Source organism: Schistocerca nitens, chromosome 1, assembly GCF_023898315.1.
Source record: "Schistocerca nitens isolate TAMUIC-IGC-003100 chromosome 1, iqSchNite1.1, whole genome shotgun sequence".
NCBI lineage: Eukaryota > Metazoa > Arthropoda > Insecta > Orthoptera > Acrididae > Schistocerca > Schistocerca nitens.
This window is the reverse complement of record NC_064614.1, coordinates 189,519,414-189,542,590: the sequence shown is the minus strand read 5'-3', so window position 1 is coordinate 189,542,590 and position 23,177 is coordinate 189,519,414. Positions and strand designations below refer to the sequence as shown.

Genomic DNA, 23,177 nt, shown 5'->3' with positions numbered 1-23,177 from the left:
TCGGTGGCGCCACCCCCACCTGTCTCCATCCAAGTAATGATTGTGCAGGAGAGCGCACCGACTTTCCTCGTAAGGTCGCCGACTTCCTCATGAGCTCCCAATATAAGGACCAGCAGCGTCCGTTTCGGCCACCGAATCCACAACCCACAGCCCACAGCCCACAGCCATGAGATCCATCTTAGTCGTGTTGGCCACCGCCGTCGCTGTGCAAGGTAAGCTGCCTCTGCTGCCTTCCAGATGGTCACTGTGTCTTCTCATTCTGCTTTCCTGTAGCGGCTGAAGCAAATGCGTGTCTGTCATGGAAATTTTAGGTCTCTGCGACCTGAATAACGTGCTAATGCACTAGAAGGTGTTAAGTTTCGTGTCTTTATAACGTAGTTGTCAGTACCTTCGGGCTGTAAAAGAATAATTACACATCCTTCAGTAGAGTTATACACTTCAACGTTGTTATTCAGTTTTTAATATGTGATAATGCATCAGAGTGAAATCGAAACAGGGGAGGGTCTGCTGCAAGAAAGTACAATCATAAACTAGAGAAAGGAAATGACAGACTATGTGGGTGTCCATTACTTCATTACTAGTTTCAAAGACAGCAGTATCCGCAAATGCACTTGCTTTATTTACTGGCTTACAATCTATTGTCGCAAAATTGTAGGATCTATTTCTCATCTGTTTAGATCGTGTATACGCCATTGAAATAAGGTGCAACAAAGACAACAATCACACCCTTATTCTCGGAACAGGGGGACAACTGGAGCACATTGAAATACCAAATTTAAGTTTTTCTAATACTCGTTCTTGGATTTCACTTTTCGATATTCATATTAAATGTGTATATTCTTTTAATTTCCACGAATCGCTGAGTAATACAGAGATTACGAAACTATAAAATCACGACGTACTCAAACTGAGTAGTGCGTTGTTTAAAAGATTCGATAAAATTGCTATCATATTATTAGGGGAGAATATTTTCTTAGATTTTATATATTTATACTGTACGCTATACGGTTTTCCATCTGAGGTCGAGATGAAAACTAAATTCAGCCTGAATAAAATATTTCATGCCAGTTGCCAGCCATAGTGCGTAAACAGTGTTGTACTTAATAATGTGCAATTTTCATGTCGTCAGGATTATTGCAGCCGAGTTCTCTGTATAAAAATTCTTTGCTCCCTATCTGTAATGACAACGTTGTGCACATCAAAATACCTCCTCATATTTCCAAATGTAACTCCTTACCGGTGCACAGGCTACCAAATTTTACTTTGAAACCAGTGATCTGTGTTCATCTACTTCCGCAAGCCACCGTACCTATGGTACGTGGGACGGAGTATCCAGTACCACCACTAGCCATTTCCTTTTCTGTTCCACTCGCAAATAGAGCGAGGGAAACGACTGTCTATATGCCTCCGTACCAGGACTAATCTCTCTAATCTTATTCTTCAGCGTCCTTACGCGAGATGTACGCTGGGGCAGTAGAATCGTTCTGCAGTCAGCCTCAAATGCAGGCTCTCTCAATTTTCTCAACAGTGTTCCCCGATACGAACGTCGTCTTTCCTCCAGTTATTCCCATATTAGTTCCCAACGCAGCTTCGTAATACTTGCATGCTGTTCGAACCTATCAGAACTAAGTCTTGCAGCCTGCCTCTTAATTATTCTGATGTCTGTCTTTAATCTGACCTGGTGCAGATCCGAAATACTCCAACGGTACTCATCAATATGCTATATGCGGTCTCCTTTACAGATAACCTACACTTCCCACCGAAGTCGACCATTCACCTTCCCTACTACAGTCCTTACATCCTCATTCCATTTCATATTTCTTTTCAACGTTACTCCTAGATATTGACAGTGTCAAGCAACACACTACCAGTACTGCATACCAATATTACAGGTTTGTTTTTCCTACTCATCTACATTACCTTGCATTTTTCTACATTTAGAGTTAGCTGCCATTCATCACACCAACTAGAAATTTTGTCTAAGTCATCTTATATCCTCCTACAGTCACTCAACGACGACATCTTCCCATAAATCACAGCATCATCAGCAGACATGTGCAGATTTCTGCTCACCCTGTCCACCAGATTATTTATGTACTTGTGTATATGCTCACCTACGTGTACGTGGTTTTTATTTAGGTGATCACTGCTCGCTTAACAAGTGGTTGTAAAGCTTTTACGCTCTTCTTCTAACATACTCTTCTGGGAGATTTGTTAAAATGGAACCATGTAAGCCTAAGCTGCTTCCCTTGAGGGTAAGGTACAGTTATTTATAGCCTCCCGCGTTGCTGATATTTGTTTCACGATTTTCTTTACACCCAATATTGGCGCTGGAGATTTTGAGTCACTTACCAATATGGTTGTTTGTCCTATATATTATAAGGGAAAACGAAGTCTCTGTATTTCTGACACAACCGCATCCAACATCTTTATTAACAGAGAGTAATAACAGATTGTACGGAACTGTGTGCTAAATTCCTTGGTCTCAAGGATGATTTATTTTTCCTGAGATGGGTAGCAGTCGCCGTTTTAACGGACAAAAGAGAAGTTTCCTGAAGGAGAATTAGTGACTCCGCTTTTGAGAGGTCGATGTGATGGCCAAGTGAACGGTATATTGACCCGTTCTCTTGCACACTAATGTCCTATAATTCCTTAAGCTGGGGAAAACACACCACACAGTTGGAGAATTAGTCCTACAAAGACATTAGAGTCACAGAGTTTAACCACACAGTTCGATTTCTCTCTGAAGAGTAGTGTCATAGGACGTGGGCGACACAGCAGTGAGTTCACGTCTTAAGGTGGCTTGTGAAAGCTCTAGTGGTTAGATCAGAATAGCACAAGTTGGGTGCTGCAGTAGTAAACTGTAGCTCTGATCTGGGCAGTAGTCTTATTTTGCCACAAATGATCTACAGAACCAAATAAAGAAATGCAGCACAGAGTCAATTTTTTGGACTATTTCCTAATGATGGATTTAGGTTTACGGTTATCTTTAGTTGTGTTAAAGCGGTTACACATTTATTGTTCTTATAAAGAGTGCAATTTCCAGAAGTTATTAACAAAATGTGTACTCTGTAGAGCAAATGATTAAAATTGTAAGAAGGAACTTTTGGCTCCACACAACTGAACAGCATTAATAACGTATTAAAATAATGTTCAAATGTGTGTGAAATCTTATGGGACTTAACTGCTAAGGTCATCAGTCCCTAAGCTTACACACTACTTAACCTAAACTATCCTAAGGACATACACACACTCCCATGCCCGAGGGAGTACTCGAACCTCCGCCGGGACCATCCGCACAGTCCATGACTGCAGCGCCTTAGACCACTCGGCTAATCCCGTGCGGCAGGTATTAAAAGAGGGGTCGCCAAAGCAGCTGCTATTTCTAACATGCAAGTTTAACCTGGATGTGTGTGAAAGCCCAATAAGACTGAGGGAAAAGATACTTAGTTACAACATTCCTAGTGACTGTGGTTCAACAATTGGATGAATCTTTTACAACGTTTCGTAAACACGATTTTCGTAGGTAAAATGATTGATGGGATGATGAAAACAAACAAAATGTGTAAGCTGTACATCTGTGTTTACAGGATTCGGCATCAACCGAGGACTAGACACGAGCCTGGCTCAAGCTCAAGCTCAGGCGCAGGCAGTGGGGTTGGGACTCGGCGGTGGGCTGCTGGGTGGAGGAGCAGGGCTGAGTGCTGCACAGGCACAGGCTCAGGCGCAGGCTGCGGGGCTGGGCGGCGGCTACCACGGCATCTGGAAGCGCCACGCCCTCTACGGTTTGGGGCTGACTGACTCCCTAGCCCAGGCTCAGGCCCAGGCACAGGCCGCCGGGCTGGGGGGTGGATACTACGGTGGAGGTGGAGCGGCCCTGAGCCAGGCACAAGCGCAGGCGCAGGCTGCCGGGCTGGGCAGTGGTTACCACGGCATCTGGAAGCGGCACGCCCTTTACGGCTTGGGGGTGACTGACTCCCTCGCCCAGGCTCAGGCCCAGGCACAGGCTGCCGCACTGCACGGTGGTGGTGCAGCCCTCAGCCAGGCACAAGCACAGGCCCAGGCTGCCGGGCTGGGCGGTGGCTACCACGGCATCTGGAAACGACGAGCCGAATACGGCTCGGAGCTGACCGACTCCCTCGCCCAAGCACAGTCACAGGCACAGGCCGTTGGACTGGGCAGTGATGGGGATGGTGCCGCCCTCAGCCAGGCGCAGTCACAAGCACAGGCCATCGGACTGGGCAGCGACGGGGACGGTGTTGCCCTGAGCCAGTCACAGTCGCAAGCACAGGCCGTCGGGCTGGGCAGTGGTGACGACAGTGAGGGTGGCGCTGCCCTCAGCCAGGCACAGGCACAGGCACAGGCTGCTGCTGTTGGGCTTGAATTCTAGTGGCTTTCCTTACTGTTGCTTCACTGAACACTAATGGAGGGCAAAGTAACAAAATAAACAAGTACATGCTGCTATATATGTCTTCCTTATTTTACTGCGTATTATACGTCATAGCACCTGGAACTCCTCCTTCAACATATCCTGTCGGTCCAGATATATCCTGCAATATTTTTCTTATATAGATCTTTTCACTGAACAGTAGTGCTGGTATAATAATATAATAAGAACGAACCAACGCTCTGTTATGGACATATTTATTAATTGCTGGTAGTAGACAGATGTTTAATGTATTGTCTGGTATGCAGGCTTTCAAATGACAATGTTCTTGAATTTTTATAATGTAACATATTGATGGTTCAAATGGCTCTGAGCACTATGGGACTTAACTTCTGAGGTCACCAGTCCCATAGAACTTAGAACTACTTAAACCTAACTAACCTAAGGACATCACACACATCCATGCCCGAGGCAGGATTCGAACCTGCGACTGTAGCGGTCGTGCGGTTCCAGACTTTAGTGCCCAACACCGCTCGGCCACCCTGGCCGGCTAACATATTGGTTAAGGCCACTATTTGGAAAGAGCAGGATATGTGGGCTTACATCTGCTCTGGTACAAATATTCAGTTGCCATTACAGGTTTCTTACAACGCAGATTCAGAATATATGAATGGCTACTACTGACACCTTCATTGATTTCATTTCACTACATGTAATTCGTTCATATCTTTTAACATACCAATATTTAATTTTAATTTATATTACTTCTTTTAGAGGCAATGATAAGCTGGTGGATAAAACACTAAACTCCTGTCCTGGAGCTCCTGGGTTCACCCCAGACACAGGTGTGAATCTGTATTCCTTTCAGTTGCTACAGAATCGCCCCAGGTTCACTCAGCCTGCTGTCAAAGAGGGGTCTTTCCTTGGGTTTAACGCGGCCAGGCCAAGGGACTCGTCACTGCTCATCCTCCGGTCACTACAGTGAATTACAAAGCTGATAGCAGATCCTTTACCTTTATCATTTCTTTTAGTCCTACTGTTTACTTTTATATAGTAAGGTTTTTGAATGTTGTAAATTTTGCAATTTATTTCAGTTGTCATAAATGGACAAATCATTTTCTTACTCGAGCATCTCGTTTTGTGTCACCTACGTTTACCAGTTGTGGACTGTTATTTACGGAACAGATTTTACGAAACATTAACCAGGAATGGGGTACTGAAGGGTCTGAAACGTTGCCGTACTGTTGGGTCCTCCCCACTCGTCTCTAACAGAGTACCTTCTAGGATAGCTATACAACAATTCAAGCAAATCACATTAATAGTTTTTATTACAATAAAGAAGATTGACAATAATTAACTTTGGTTTACAAGAACGTATCGCAAGCGATTGGCGACATGCAAACAATAAATGTCTTTCGCTGTATGCAATATGGTTTTTAGTCTGGGTCTGCTAGTGTCCGTCTTCTACTGTCCTCCCGAGGCCGGTAGGAGAGGCGCTTATATTCTCTTCTGGTAGAAGCCACTCCTTTCGTGATGCGGTCCTTGTCAGCGGGCTTTTGGCTGACGTCGCTTCGCAGCCTTCTCTGCTCTTGCGCTCTTCATCTTCGTGCCGGCGTTTGTCATTACGCCGGAACACATAAAACGTCAGTAAAGAGCCATCACTATTTCGCTATGATCACATACGATAGCCCAGGGGTATTTCACGATAATACATTGTAAGGGACGTCGAGTCGAGCAAAATTTACCAAACAAACATTCTTTGGAAATGCGCTGTTGCTCCTACAGACATGAAATGTCAGCCAATCAACAGAGGACAATTACTACTTAAATTAAATGAAGATAATGGTTTCACCTGAACTTTCAAAGAGCACTATAAATTCTTATCGATGGCTGCTTGCGCTTGGCACGAATTTTCCATGATATCTCCTGGGAAAAGCTTGATATTTAACCAGATATTCTCAAGTACCTTCTAAGCTCCCTTTAGTAGCATTGAAGTTATTCTTTGTCGTCTTAATATGTGTCCTATCGTCCTGTCCCTTCTTTTTGTCAATGTTTTCCAAATGTTCCTACCTTCGTCGATTCTGCGGAGAACCTCCTCATTTCTTACCTTGTCTATCCACCTGATTGCCCAAATTATCTACAGCCCCACATCCCACATCGTTTCTCTGCTGTCCCGGTTTTCCCAGTGACCATGATTCACTACCATACAATGCTGTAACGTGGTTACTTATTCTATGATTGAGAACAACTGTGTAAGTTGAAATAACATGTTTAATGTCGCAATTTTAGCACAAAATTACAGTTTTCAATTTTACAACATAATAACAGTTGTCAGGATAACGCATCTCACCAACATCAAAAAGTGAAATAACCCTGTACACAAAAATATTAAATATTAACTCTCAGACAGAATATTAATCCTAAACACAAAAATATGAAAGTTTAATTAGAAGTGTCTTTACAAAATTGTTCCTACACATACGTTATGATGTTCAGTACTACAAAAATCGTCTGATTCTGGTTCAAAGTGCAGTACTATTTAGGATGACAATCAAGTCTATGGTGGATGGTTAGTTATGTGACAAATAGAGCAAAAGATTACCCAAGGCCGCTCGAATTTACAGTGGACCCAAGCTGGTGAACCAACAAAGTGTACAGCTCTGCACGCGGTATTTACCTTAATCTGCGACGAGCTGTCGTCTGCTAGGCTGCTCTCTTCCGCTGAAATTCCTATAAAAATAATTACACCTTTGCTGAATTTTCTAGCAGAAACTTTCCCCTGTGTTTCTCGTTATGCGAGAAAACATGTACTCAGCCCTAGCCTTAGTATGTGGCGGTATACACGCGCATGGTTGGAGTAGGTGTAAGAACAATTAACTAATTGGCTGGTTCGTTTCTCCACAGTTGGAGCTAAAGGTTGCTACAGCTAATTTCTAGCTGGATTTCAGCCGCTGTGAACGCAGTGTTTACACAAATTTCTTCTCTGCATCGCACAGGGCGGTAAGCGCTCCATTCTGCACTTGACGCCAGTTCAGAGAAGAGTCCCTGAAAATTTCTCTCTCGTCTTACTCATGGCCAAACTGCCTCCGCACCTGGGTTCATTCGTTCTTCACGTCACGGCCTTTTTCGACCAATAGGAGTCTTCCTCTTATTTTGTGGAAACTCTCTCTACCAATTGCGATGTCCGTTCTATTAAAGCTTCTGTATTTTTCTCCTTCCTAGTGCGTTTCCGCCAATCGGACGTTTTGTGCCCATTCTAGACGTCTGAAGTACACTGACTTTGCACTCGCTGGACACCTGATCAAAATGGGTCACTGGTTTTGTTCGTATCCGTCTGGAATTCCGAAATGCAGCTTTCTAAAGCTTTTTCTCTGTCCCTCTGCAGATGTGCCACTACATGCGTTTCTCCTGCCTGAGTGACCTGGTCGGGTCGTTGACTTTCCGACTGTCATCCCTTTAAATGGTTTCTGTGGTAACACCTATGGCAGGCCCTCACTTCTGCCCTTGTCCCTCTGGCTTTCAAACTCAAACGACTCGCACTGCTTGTTCTATCTTATGCTCAAAGACATGCATTAAATAGGAATGGTGTGCTAATTACTGTCGATTGACTGTCATCCCTCTTTGCATTACATACTGATAGGCAAATTTGCTCATAACCACCGAATCACGTTAGGTGTCATATTCACCTTCTCGTTGCGACGCATAAAGCTCTCATGTAATAAGGTGCGGATCTGACCTTCATTTATTCTGCCACCTTACAATGCTGTCCTCCAAATATTCATTCTAGGAAGTTTCTTCGTCAAATTAAGGCTTATGTTTGATACCAGTAAATTTCTCTTGACCAGAAATGTTCTTTTGCCTGTGCTACTCTGCTTTCTATGTCGTCCTTAATTCACCCATAATAGGTTATTTAGCTTCCAAGCTAGCAGGTTTACTTCGTGAACACCGATTTTGATGTTAAGTTTCTAGCTATTCTCATATCTGCCACTTCTCATTAGTTTTGTCTTTTCCAGTTTACTCTCATTCCACATTATCCACTCATCAGGCTGTTCATTCCATTCGAAAGATATTGTAATTGTTCCTCACTTCTAATAAGGATAGCAATGTCATCAGCGAATCTTATAATCGATTTCCTTTCACTGCGAATTTTAATTGCACTCGCCAATCTATCTTTTATTTCCGTCATTGCTTCTTCGATTTATAGATCAAACCATAGACTGAATCGTTCTCTTGCACCGATTTTTAATCCGAGGACTTCGCTCTTGGTCTTCCAGTCTTACTCTTCACTCTTTTTTATTATACATATTGTATATTACATACATGTTGTACACTCCTGGAAATGGAAAAAAGAACACATTGACACCGGTGTGTCAGACCCACCATACTTGCTCCGGACACTGCGAGAGGGCTGTACAAGCAATGATCACACGTACGGCACAGCGGACACACCAGGAACCGCGGTGTTGGCCGTCGGATGGCGCTAGCTGCGCAGCATTTGTGCACCGCCGCCGTCAGTGTCAGCCAGTTTGCCGTGGCATACGGAGCTCCATCGCAGTCTTTAACACTGGTAGCATACCGCGACAGCGTGGACGTGAACCGTATGTGCAGTTGACGGACTTTGAGCGAGGGCGTATAGTGCGCATGCGGGAGGCCGGGTGGACGTACCGCCGAATTGCTCAACACGTGGGGCGTGAGGTCTCCACAGTACATCGATGTTGTCGCCAGTGGTCGGCGGAAGGTGCACGTGCCCGTCGACCTGGGACCGGATCGCAGCGACGCACGGATGCACGCCAAGACCGTAGGATCCTACGCAGTGCCGTAGGGGACCGCACCGCCACTTCCCAGCAAATTAGGGACACTGTTGCTCCTGGGGTATCGGCGAGGACCATTCGCAACCGTCTCCATGAAGCTGGGCTACGGTCCCGCACACCGTTAGGCCGTCTTCCGCTCACGCCCCAACATCGTGCAGCCCGCCTCCAGTGGTGTCGCGACAGGCGTGAATGGAGGGACGAATGGAGACGTGTCGTCTTCAGCGATGAGAGACGCTTCTGCCTTGGTGCCAATGATGGTCGTATGCGTGTTTGGCGCCGTGCAGGTGAGCGCCACAATCAGGACTGCATACGACCGAGGCACACAGGGCCAACACCCGGCTTCATGGTGTGGGGAGCGATCTCCTACACTGGCCGTACACCACTGGTGATCGTCGAGGGGACACTGAATAGTGCACGGTACATCCAAACCGTCATCGAACCCATCGTTCTACCATTCCTAGACCGGCAAGGGAACATGCTGTTCCAACAGGACAATGCACGTCCGCATGTATCCCGTGCCACCCAACGTGCTCTAGAAGGTGTAAGTCAACTACCCTGGCCAGCAAGATCTCCGGATCTGTCCCCCATTGAGCATGTTTGGGACTGGATGAAGCGTCGTCTCACGCGGTCTGCACGTCCAGCACGAACGCTGGTCCAACTGAGGCGCCAGGTGGAAATGGCATGGCAAGCCGTTCCACAGGACTACATCCAACATCTCTACGATCGTCTCCATGGGAGAATAGCAGCCTGCATTGCTGCGAAAGGTGGATATACACTGTACTAGTGCCGACATTGTGCATGCTCTGTTGCCTGTGTCTATATGCCTGTGGTTCTGTCAGTGTGATCATGTGATGTATCTGACCCCAGGAATGTGTCAATAAAGTTTCCCCTTCCTGGGACAATGAATTCACGGTGTTCTTATTTCAATTTCCAGGAGTGTATATTACGTACAGATTACCCATATTTCTCTCATAATCGAACATATTGTACCATTTTATACTGTTGAACGCTTTTTATAGGTCAGGAAGTCTATGATCATGCCTTGATTTTTCTTCAGTCTTGCTTCCATAATCAAGAGCAACGTCAGAACTGCCTTTCTGATGCCCTTACCTTTCCTAAAACCAAACTGATCGTCATCTAACAGATCCTCAATTTTCTTTTCCATTCTTCTTTATACTATTCTCGTCACCAGCTTGGATGCAAGAGCTGTTAAGCTGACTGTGCGATAGTTCTCGCACTTATCTGCCCTTGCTGACTTCGAAATTGTGTAGATTATATTTTTCGAAACTCTGATGTTACGTCGCCAGTCTCATAGATTCTACACATCCACTTGAACAGTTGTTTGCCTGTCAGTTCCGCCAATGAATGTAAAAATTCCGATGGAATATCATCTGTCACTTCTGCCTTTTTTGATCTCAAGTATTCCAGAACTCTTTTAAATTCTGACTCTAATACCGTATCTATTATGTCTTCCATATGGACTCCAGTACCTTTGTCTATCACGTCAGGCAAGTCCTCCTCCACATGAGGTCTTCAATCAGCTCTTTCCACATATCCAAAAAAGGCATTCCCCCTGCACTCTTAATGTTACCAACATTGCTTTTAATTTCATCGAATGTTGTTTTGACTTTCTTTTATGCTGGGCCAGTCCTTCCGCCGGTCATTTCTTTTTCGTTTTTTTTTCACATCGTTCCTGCAGCCATTTTTCCTTCGGTGTCCTGAACGTCCTATTCATTTCATTGCTAAGCGATTTGTGTTGTTGTATTCCTGTCTTTCTCTCAATATTTTTTACTTCCTTCTTGTGTTGACCAGTTGAAATATTTTTCCAGTACCCTATGTTCCTTCGCAGTTACCTTCCTTCTACCTATGTTTGTTTGTACAAAATGCTTGATTTCTCTTATTAAAGCCGGCTGTTGTGGCCGAGCGGTTCTAGACACTTCAGTCTCGAACCGCGCGATCGCTACGCTCGCAGGTTCGAATCCTGCCTCGGGCATGGATGTGTGTGATGTCCTTAGGTTAGTTAGGTTTAAGTAGTTCTAAGTTCTAGGGGACTGATGACCTCAGATGTTAAGTCCCATAGTGCTCAGAGCCATTTGAACCATTTGAACCTATAATTTATTTGAGTAGTCCAGGCTAATTATAACTTTTCTAAATAATCATTCTCACACCAAGGCTGACGCAATCTGAACATTTCGTCCCATGTTGTACAAAATATTTTCCACGTCCCACTGCACTTGTAAACTACACTTCATGACAAGGATCTTCGCTAGTGCCAAAGAACACGCACGTAATTATTTGGAAGACACAAGTATGGACCTGAAATTAAAATTTCGCTCTGCAGAGGATCTAAAAAGACTGTTCCACCCTAACGGTTTGCGTATTATACCTCTGAACCCAAACCACCAGACGCGACACAGCCACGTGCTTATAGATACAACAGCAACAAATAGGAAAGACGTAACTCGCGCCATTAAGATTTCTATCCGAGGACTTTCCGTTCTTGATCAGATATTTTTAATGCACTCATTGAAGACACCAAAGAAAAATTTCACCCAATATCCTACAGTTACTTGAAACAAGTCAACCATGATGCCATACGAAAGAACTGTTCAGATATTACATGGCGGGATATAAATAATGAGGTGACGCTAGACGGTAAACTCCTGGAATATTCAGTCGCTGATTACTGCATTTTGTGAGTAACATGCCCCTAAAAGTTCTGTCAAAGTAAAGAAAGCTCCTGCTCCGTGGCTGACCATGCAACTGCGTCAGATAGTGAATAAACTTGATTCGGCACACAGAAGATTCAGACAAAACCCTACATTTGAACTATACGAAGAACGTAGGAAGCTGCGAAAGAAAGAAAAGCAAAACGTACGCAACACCAAAATCAGGCATTCCGAATCTTGCAGCACTGTGGAAAAACCTGCGCAGCTTTGGAATAGGAAGGCCGAAATCTGGTACTGTTTGTCAAGCCTCTGTAGACGAATTAAACAACTTTTTCTCAACAGCAGTCATTTCTCAAGTTGTGACAACCATCAGCCGCAAGACAACACCTCCTTGACAACCGCGTTTTTGTTTAAATATGTTTCTACACATACAGTACGGGAAGCAGTCACGAGAATCATTTCTGAGGCTGTAGGTAGTGATGGAGTGCGTAAGGCTAGATTAAAAACGTTGTCGATATTACACTGCTCCTCAAAACCTAGGGGGAACGTAGATAACGTTAAAAGACATGTCAGCTACTCGGTGGAAGTAAATGAAAGTGCGAGAACATGCTGTTAAAGGTCTCCCGGTAGTGCACAGAATGTTGGACGCCACATGGCGTGAGATCAGCATGACTACAGCTCCAAATGGGTGTAGCCACGGAACACGAGCTAGCTGAAGGAACGAGAAGAGACTTTTGTACCAATAATCAAGTAGATACAGTGCACCGTGGTGGTGTTCATCGTCACAACATGGCCCGGAGACGGCATTTCGATGACTTCAGAGCGGGAAGAATCATCGGGGAACTGGAAGAAGGACGAAGTGTGATGGGTATAGCCCAGGAGCTTGGTACTACTCATAGCATTGCACCACGTGCAGAGGGTGGGGGTATGGGAGACGTTCTGAACCACAGCACTGCTGCCCAAAAGGGGAGAGAGGTCACACAGTCAACCACAGAAGCAGAGGACCTACACTGCCCAAAAGACACATCAAGAATGACATCTTGTAAACATTGGGAATAAATGACTGAACTCTAATGATGTTTCACCAGTATCGTTGACGATCCACAGGTTTCCCAACAGCTTTCCTGACTTCACACTGAGGTGCCTTCACTCTGATCATAAGCAGAAATAAGTAATTGAAGCAGTAGGGGGCAAAGTAATTATTTTGCTACTCGAAGGAAGTGCGTTGAACCGGCAGATTAATGAAGTTAGGAAGAGGGTTTTGTTCCCATGGAAAATGGTGATTTAAAAGCAACTGCTGTAGGAGAGGAGGATGGGTTACTTGGAATTTTTTTAATCAACTGACCAATATTCTTCTAAGTGTAATTTGTTGGATTTCTAGGTTAACTATGGACACTAATAAGCAAATTGTTGATTTATTACGGTTAACAGTCTGATTGCAGAATCAGTCTGTGGTGTTGCAAGTTACAGATAACGAGGTCACGTATCCCTTTCCTCGGAGCAAACTAAGTAAAGTGACTGCTGACACCCACTCTGAAAAATGTCGTTTAGCATGCTGTGCTTAGGCTATTAGAAAGTAACTTATCCAGTCGATCGTGTAATAAACTTGTTAATCATTATGTTTACCGTTTCTACTGGCAAGGGGAAAGCTTGGCTTGAAACCTCGGCGACATTAAAATGGCTTCAGTAGTTTACATCTTAAGACGCCTGAGGCGGAAATTGTGGACATTATTGTAGAGTGGATACCTTCTGAGGATCGGTCCCAGGTGCTCTTTGCATATAAACAGTAAAGGTTTTCTGACTTATGTGTATTAAGGGCAAATATCGAGAGATTTTGTTTCTGTGACAGGAAGAGTAATTTAATTAGTGTTAACGCTTGGATAGTGGGTAGGAAAGCTCCATACAGGTAACATCTACCAGGATATACAACCATGGGAGGAGCATGTTTTCGATGCAATAAAGAGGGACATTTGATGCGTGATTGTACGATATCCCGAGAGAAAGGAAGTAAAAGCTGATGCCAGAAGTGCGCAGATTGCTGTTTGGGATTTAACCAAAAAATGACAACCGAAAGGGCCTCCTTTTTCAGTTGTTTCTCTTGAACCTGAAATAGGCTAGGGACTTATTAGACTTTTTGGAACACTATCCTGAGATTTTGACAGACAAGCTTGGTGTCATGAATCAAATGGAATATAATATTCAATTGACAGTTAGGTTACCATACTGACTGTCAGCCACGAAGATGAAGGAACTTATAAAGATAATAGATCAGCAACTGGCCAGTGGCATAATCCATCCCTCATTGTTGCCTTGTATGTCTCCGATATTTTTCGTTCCAAAATCGTCAATTAGTAGACTACCAGCAGTTGAATCAGAAGGTGATCTCAAACTCAGTCCCACTTCCAGGTCTGCACGACTGTTTCTCCTGTTTTTTGGAGACTCAGTATTTCTCAGTTCTTGATCTGAACCAAGCGTAGCATCAAGTACCACTTGCGGAAGAGTCCAAGCCCTTGACTGCTTTTTGCAAGGACGGGAATTTATTTCAGTACATTAGAATCCCTTTTGGATTGGGCATGGGGGCCACATTCTTATCCCGACCTTTAGATTCTGTTGTGGGGTTCAAGGTTCAGAAGTATATACAACTGTTTAGATGATGTTGTTATGTACAGGAAAACGTTTGAAGACCACCTGGGCCATGTAGAGCTGGTGGTATGTCGCCTATGTGAGGCATGGTTAACTGTTAAACTGTCAAAGGTTAGCCCAGTAACGAAGATCACCTACCAAGGTCATGTAGCTTCAGCCAATGATGTAATGACAGGCCAAGAGCACGCTAATGTCATCGAACAGTTTTAGGATCCAAAAAATAAGGAAGAAATTTCAAGATTTATCTACTTGACCAATTTATTTCCAAAATTCATCCAGAACTACACATGGCTAGCAGCTTCTCGCAATCAACTGAGATGAAAGAGAGAGGTTTTAAATGGGGTGAATATCAGCAAGCATCTTTTGATAGTCTTAAAGTGGCGCTAGCCAGCGCTCCAGTGTTAGCGATACATGATTTTAAGATGGAGTTCATTCTACAAGTTGATGCTTCCATTTCAGGAACTGCCGCAATTCTCCTGCAGCAAAGTGAAAGGGAAAGACGACCCATAGCTTACGCATCTAGATCTTTGCGTCCTGCAGAGAAGAAGTATTCTTTATAGGGATTTGAGGCACTGGCGGTGTTGTTCGGTTTGTAATATTTTAAATTCTACCTTGAGCATGAGTTCTATCTGAAGAGAGGCAATTAAACATTGCCTTGGATTCTGGCTTGCCCCTGTAAAACTGGAGGTTTAGGAGGTTTATTCAGATGGGCGGTTAGGATTTTGGCATTCCGTTTTCAGGAAATCACATAAAGGGTACTGACAATCAAGCAACTGTTGCCCAAAGTAGAATGTTTTCTGAGGAGGACGAGTCCAGGGAACCCAACGAATGTATCCAGGGACATGTTAGCATCGTAACGACATCAGGAGAGATTTCGGCCTTGTTTGGAGATGTAGGGCAGCAGCAGGTTGAAGACTACAGTTACACCAGGTTGAGCAGCAGCTCTGACAAGATAGAGAAGTTCTGGGATACTCTCTTAAAAAAAGGTACACTTTACTTTTGAACTTAGTGCAATGAGAAAGACATGTTATGTCTCCCCAAGGAATTAGTACCGACTGTGTTCCAACATTTTCCTTGGTCATGGTAGTGTGGCGGTCTTTTACGTATATATAATACTATTATGAAAATAAAGCAACACCTAACATGGTCAACTCTGAGTGGGAACGCCAGAAGTTAGTGAATTAGTGCCAAGACTGTAATAAACATAAACACAATCCTAGCACATTTAGAGGAGAACTAGCTTAACCTGGGACGAAGATGTGATGGACTGAATTTTTGGCGATTCTGTTGGTCCCTTACCACCCTCTAGGCATGGGAAACACTATTTATTTGTAGTAGTCGATAGCTTGTCTAGGTTTATGTTGCTGTTGGTGAGCAAGTTGGGGGCTCCTGGAACCGCAATTGAACATATAACTCAGGTATTTGTTGTGTTTGGCCCTTCAAGAGTATTAATGAGCGATGAAGCGTTGGCGTTTCCCTGAAAGGATTCAAAAGGTTCTGTTACATTAGTAGAATATCGTGGGATATCCAACATAAGCACAACTCCCTACTACTCTGACTTCTCTTTCGAGGAGTGGGTGAACCAAAATTTAAAGTCCGCTCTTATCATCTCTCATTCACAGTCGCAGACCAAGTGGGATAAATCGACTAGGTGGTCGAATTATGAATTGCATTCATGAGGCCCACAAGACAATTCCTACTAGCTTGTGTTCACATTCATAATGAATTCCCCTCTCCAACTTATGGGGGATCAATGATTTACTGTCAGAGGATAGTGATCCTGAGACAATAAAATAATTAGGGGTTAACTAAAACATTCAGTTTGCACATACAACGAAGCCCTCTTACTATAATCAGGGGAGGCGGGCTGTCTTGCTAGGGTGGGTAGCATGATGCACTTAAAGAATTTCTGAGTACAAAGTAAATGGGCCCAGAAGGTCACCTCGAAAATGCTACCTAGATCTGTGGGATCTTGTAAACTGGTCAAAGCCCTCTCCCTAGTCAGGATCCTTCTTCTGAAAACTTATTAAGGTCCACACGAGTCGAAGTTGGTATGTGCAACCAGGATGCTGGGGAACAGTCAGGCCGTTCACCCACTCCACTCCCACCTGTTCAAGCTTAATGTGGGTGGGGGGGGGGGGGGAAGGAGAATATTTGTGCCGTATGGGATACCTTTTCTTTTCGCACTCTATTGATTCATGCCTCAGGTTGTCAGCAGCGCTGGTCGTAGCAGTGGAGCGAATGGCTCCACCACTACAGGGAAGGTCGCATGTTGCGATGTACGATTTAAGAGCAGCCACGCTGTGAGTGACATCAGTCAGTTACGAACAAACAGTGAGCTGCGAGTAAGGGCAGTGTCTTCGGGGCTGGTAGCAGGATTTGGCAGCATCTACGCTTCAGACACTGATCTGTGCCGTTCCGATGTGGCAGTTGGTGTTTGGCCAGTGAATATCGCCTGATGGGAAAACTGTTCTGGTGTGACAGTTGGACCTTCCTGAGGTTCTGAATCTGAAGGAACGCAACGTCAGCTGTGGTGGCGGTTTCGCTATCTGTCACTCAGTTCCGATCTCTGATCATAGGAGCAGCCTGTGGATTATGGTCTGTTGGTCCCTGAATGACTGCTGCATGACGAAAGCTTGCTTAATTATGGTTGAAATGACGGTAAATAATTTTTTTATTACTCTTATTTTGTTACATGATGTGGCCATCTCAGTGGTCGACGATCTGGTCACACAGAAACTTGTCAGTAGCACAGTAGCGTCACTGAACTATTAGGTCGGCTACTGACTGAATTCCTGCCACTAGTTTGTTATTAGCATTGCAGTATTAGTGAGGATCCTAGTTGAAGTCGGGCTGTGTGGGCTCAGTTCAAAAGACAAAGCCATTTGCAATTTACGTAATTTTTATGATGGCGTACTTAAACTTTATTTATTGTGCCTTATTGTACCTAGCGAGGAGAAGTAGTCCCTTAATCTCAAGGTGGTCTGTTGTATTTGTAGATTGTAAAAATCTTGATGGCTCATCTGTATTTTGTGTGTTGCAGAAAAGAGGAGCAGTTGCTTTCAGTACGTTGTGACAATAGATTTGATAGGTCGTTGATACTTAGTTCGTGCCATCGACTATTCTATTAAGATCTGCTGCCAGATGCCCTTTTTTGTTACAACAGGAATTATGATGGTCCGTTGCTGTCTAACTCTTTGGATTGAATCATTTTATTTAATTTTGTCAATAGTTTCTTACTTTAAGTGGTAACAATACAACTGTTGTGCAGTTGCATTCATTACACCGTTAATCAGATCCTACTAACGGGTGGTTTTCTGAAGTTCTGATAGTGAGTCGTGGTGGCGGTTGCTACTGTAATGGTCATTTTATTTAAATTCTGTCAACATTTGAAATGTAATGATAAATTTTGTTGGAAGGTTACTTAATAGTGATGCCGTTAAATTGCTGTTTTGAGCTATTGTTTAGTAAATTCCGCCTCCAGTATTCTTTGGAAAATTCACGTTAATGAATGTTACGGATATGAGATGTTCTTATCTGGTATAGTTTACATTTGTGAAGTTTTCTGCTTGTTTGAACAAATTTGAATAACCTTGTTCTGGTGCAGTACCACCGCTTTCAGGTCCATTACTTTTCTTGTTGTACGTCAGTAATATTTCATCTCACTTGTAACTATCACGTATGTGCCGATGACATCCACTTGTACCAAAGAACATCGTTACTGCAGTATTAGAAAGGAATGACGATCTTTGTTGTGTATCACATCGAATACAAAACCCGGCTGTGAAACTAAACCATAAGAAGTCTCAGACAATCCTTTATCGTCGGAAATGTCGTGAAACAGTCCCTCCAATAACTTAATGGCACTCAATTACCGTTTCGAAAACCAGCAACTGTCCTTGGCATACTGTTGGATGAGCATCTAAATTAGGAAGAAAAAACTATCTCGGTTACCATCTGAATAGCTGAGTGGTTAGCACGGGTGACTGCCATGGGGGATCCCATGTTCGATTCCAGGTACTGCCAGGGATTTATCCTTAGTGGGCGGACGGTGCACATTGTACTCAGACTCGCAAGTCTAACTGACGAACTACTAGACTACATGCGCTAAATCTCTTTCCTGCCTACATGCAGTCTATAACTAAGAGAATTATATCCAGCTTAAACAAAAATTACTCTATTCTTTCCTGCTTGCCATATCTTTATTATCATACTTTACTTCTCTACTACAACACAGTGCGAACAGTCAAAACTCCAGATGGTTGAGCTAATGCTGAATGTTTAAGTTAGATTTATGTGCAACTTTCGGTTCAACAGAGCACAAACAGTGAAAACTACAGATGACTAGAGCTAGAGATAAATGCTTACATAAGATTTGTGCGCAACATTTGATTCTACGTAGCAAAAAGAACTGAAACTCCAGAAGACTCGAGCGAGCGATGAATCTTTATTTAAGATTTATGCGCAGTATTTGGTTCTACATGGTACAAACAGTGAAAAGGACAGGGCCAGACAGGAGGCGAGCTTTTCACACACTTCATCGGTTTGTTAGTCACTTGCACCTCCAATACCTCTCCTCACGTATCGAATACCTTTCTTCGTACCATAACTTGCAATACCAGATCGGATATGGCCAGTAACTTGGCTGGACCATTGTATAATACTAAGTCTTTTTATATTTCCTTCTCCATTTCAGTCATACAAATGTGGAACAAAGTACCCTGTAACCTGAATTCAAGAGGAAATTAAAGCTTTATGTTTCGTCATCGACATATAACAACTCATGCTTTTTGTTCAAGAAAGAACCAGTATCTCTGTTACATTAGAAAGTATTTACATTTTTTCATCCCCTTCTGTTTCTGTTTTCTTCTTCTCAACTAGTCTCCTGATTTTACCCAACAGTTTCTTGCTCTCCACATTGCTATATTCTGTCCTGTTCGTATGCATTTATGTTATGTGTCGCTATTCGCTTTCTACAGAAAAGTAATGAGGAAATTGCTCTACTCGCTTTGTACATTTGTAACATTACATGTTCACCACATTTATACATTTACAGCTTTGCAGTTTAATCATTTTCATACCGTTACACTTTTACCACCTTCATAGTTTTTACCTTTAGCACTTTTATACATTTACACCTTTAGCATCTGTATATTTTTCCGTCATTACCAACTTTGTACCTTTACACTGTGAGCATCTTCAAAGCATTACACTTTTATCACTTAATAGCTTTGCACTTTTACGAGTTTTTACCTTTATATTTTTACCATCTTTATAGCTTTAAAGCTTTACCACATTCATTCTTAAAATTTCATATAGTCATTACTATACATATTGACATTGTTACATTTATTATTATAATTATTATTATCAACGATAATAGAATCAATATAAGTATATATTGCTCAGGTACTATACAAATTTAGTATATACTCTCTGAAGAAGTCGGGTTAGATAACAGAGGACCTGAAGACCCTAATATTGCCAGGTGAAACAATGGAATTCGTAGTGAAGCTGATCCCGTTATACTATGAGTAACCCAGCTTATTTCTTTGTAGTCTTTCAGCATCAACTGCTCGTTTGCGATACACGACTCAGGATACAGCTGCTGGCCTGGTGAAAGTTATTCTTGCACATTCTGATCTCAACGCTTCCTTTGGTGTCAAGTAGATGTGAGGGACAAAATTTTCATTTCATGATACGTAATCATATGTTTGTTTATGAGACTGTGTTCGGCAACATCAGACATGTCAGTGTCGCGTTCTTCAAGGTGGCGTTGGTTCGCTGTGCATTATTCTGATGCAGGACGTCTAGACTCACCAAAGTAAATGCGATCGCATACACAAGGAACTTTATAAATTCCAGGCACACTGATACATAGATTAATTTTCTTTGTTGTGATAAAATTGTTTGATTCCATTGTCTCCCCAGGATTCTGCCTTTTTCATTCAAGATCCATACTTACTGTTCTTACCACACTGTTGTCTTGAACTCATCACTTCACGACTTGCTGAACACTCGTTGCAATTCAGACAACTGCATCTGTGATCTCTTGGTATGATTTCGCCATATTCGAGCTATTTCGAAGTCAGATAAGTTGCGCATGCACTTCCTCTGAACAAGGTGTTCTTGGTGTAACACTTTCCATTTCTGTCAGTATGTTTATAACTGAAGAATGATTGGTTCTTTTCTTTAACTGTCTTTATTCATAACCTGTCGAACTGTTCAGCACTAGAAATTACACATTAAATACACTGACGAATAAAAATCACAACACCAAGAAGGAGTTGTGCAACATAAACGAAAGTTTTCAGCCGTGTTTCTACTTCTAAAGATGATGTCTATTCAGATTTCGCGCCAGTCACATAATAGTGGCGCTAGTTGCGCCACTGTGACGATGCAAACCAAGTTTGCTTTAAATACACGCTGTAACGGTCGTGAGTGTTAGTTAACTTTGAGATTGGACGTGGTGAGTTCACATTATTCAAGAATGGCTTTATGGCTACAAAGATGCCATTATCATCCCACTGAGTTTGAACGAGATCATGTAATAGGGCTACGAGGAGTTGGACGTTCATTCTGCGATACTGCAGAAAAATTTGGCAGGATTTTAGCCACTGGACATGATGCTGGCAGCGGTGGTCACGGGAATGTACTTTGACAAGAAGACTGGACTCCAAATGGCCACAAGGCACTAGCGAGAGGGAAGACAATCGCGTTCAGCGTATGGCACTCATGCATCGTACTGCATCCGCAGCAAAAATTTCAGCAACAGCTGGAAATACAATGACATAACAACCCGTTACAAATCGGTTACTTCAACGATGCCACGAGCCATACGCCCTATAGCGAGCATTCCTCTGACGCCAAACGCCGGCCGGTGTGGCGCTTCAGTCTGGAACAGCGCGACAGCTACGGTCGCAGGTTCGAATCCTACCTCGGGCATGGATGTGTGTGATGTCCTTAGGTTAGTTAGGTTTAAGTAGTTCTAAGTTCTAGGGGACTGATGACCTCAGATGTTAAGTCCCATAGTGCTCAGAGACATTTGAACCATCTGACGCCAAACCATCTCTATTTGTGACTTCAGCGTTGTCAATCGAGAGCCCATTGGGAGGCATGATGAAGGTCTCTTGCGTTTTGTGATGAAAGCTGGTACAGCCTCGATGACAGTGGTGGCTGTTTCTTGGTTAGGAGGCCAGCTAAGGGCCTGAAACCAACTTGTCTGCATGCTAGAAACATTGTACCTACTCCTGGAGCTATGATCTGGAGTACGATTTCCTATAACAGCTTGAGCACTCTCGTAGTTATCCCATGCATCCTTATTGCAAAGTTGTACGTCAGACTGGTGTTTCAACCTGATGTGCTGCCTTTCTTGAACATCATTCCAGAGGGTGTTTTTGAACAGGATAACGCTTGCCCACACGTGACTGTTGTAACCTGACATGCTTTACAGAGTATCGACATGTTGGCTTGACCTGCTCAATCACCAGGTCTGTCTCCAGTCGAGCACATATCGACATCTTCGGAATGGAACACCAGCATCATCTATAAACAGGATTAACTGTTTCTGTATTGACTGAGAAAGCGAAACGGACATGGAACTCCATCCCACAAACTGACATCCGATACCTACACAACAAAATGACTCACTTTTGCAAGCTTGCATTCAACATTCTGGCGGTGACACCTGTTATTAAAGTACCAACATTTTGTATTTACAATGGATTATCTCCCACTTACATTAAACTGTCAACTTGCAATGTTACTCATTTAAGTATGTTACCTAGGAAAACATATCCTCGAAATTTCATTACTCTACATTAATTATTTTTTGGTGTTTAGATGTTCTTGTTCTGTCAGTGTATTAGGGGTGGAGTGCGTTACATTCATGGTGTGTCGACTTTGTGAATACGCATTGCACTGTGAACTGATGATTAATTGTGAAAAGTGTGTTGTGCTAGGTATACTGATTGCAAGCTGAGATGTCTGAAGCTGAAATGAGTGGCTATCATGACAGACCAAATATCATTCACTCTTGAGGAATGAGTTGCTAGACTTAAGTGATATGGCTGTGAGAAAGATTCTGATCCATGCATGTGAACAATGCAGCCAAGAATATTAACTTTTAAGAACATAAGTCAAATTCCACCAACAGTGTGTTACTTTAAATAGTAGAGTAGCAGGCATTACCTCAATATGCAAATGTTGCCTAGTTCCTGTACCTTACAGCATTCCTTGAACACCACACCTCTACAGTGACAGAAGAAGAAGAAGCTCACCATAAATTAAATGTATGTGACTTAGATGGCACTAGGTAATCACCTACCTGTTCAATGCAGAGAGAGGAGTATAAATCTTGCATATAAAATGGCAGTTAAATTGTTTCTGTTCACTTAACAGTGTCAGGTGCTGAGACATATAGGAGTCAGTGAAATAAGGAAGACAGATGTAGCAGTGCACTCTCTTTTATTTCACGTATTTTGCCTCCCACAGTTAGGAGCCAGTGAAGGAACAGGACGCCAGCCACCACCAGTCGAGTCTCACGATGGCAGCCTGTATCTGTGCCTGAGCCAGACTGGAGGTGGCGCCACCCACACTGCAGTATCCACCACCCAGCATGGCATCCAGTGCCTGGACCTGTGCCTAGGTGATGGAGTCAGCTAGCCC

General features: G+C 43.3%; 1 protein-coding gene across 1 annotated transcript; it reads left to right on the top strand.

Moving 5' to 3' along the window:
• The first annotated feature begins 166 nt into the window (after positions 1 to 166).
• On the top strand, positions 167 to 23,174 carry LOC126236328 (spidroin-1-like). Its single transcript, XM_049945585.1, has 4 exons — positions 167 to 212; positions 3,591 to 4,000; positions 4,046 to 4,372; positions 23,004 to 23,174. The coding sequence occupies exons 1-4, from the start codon at positions 167 to 169 to the stop codon at positions 23,172 to 23,174; spliced, it is 954 nt and encodes a 317-aa protein (XP_049801542.1).
• The last annotated feature ends 3 nt before the right edge of the window (positions 23,175 to 23,177 follow it).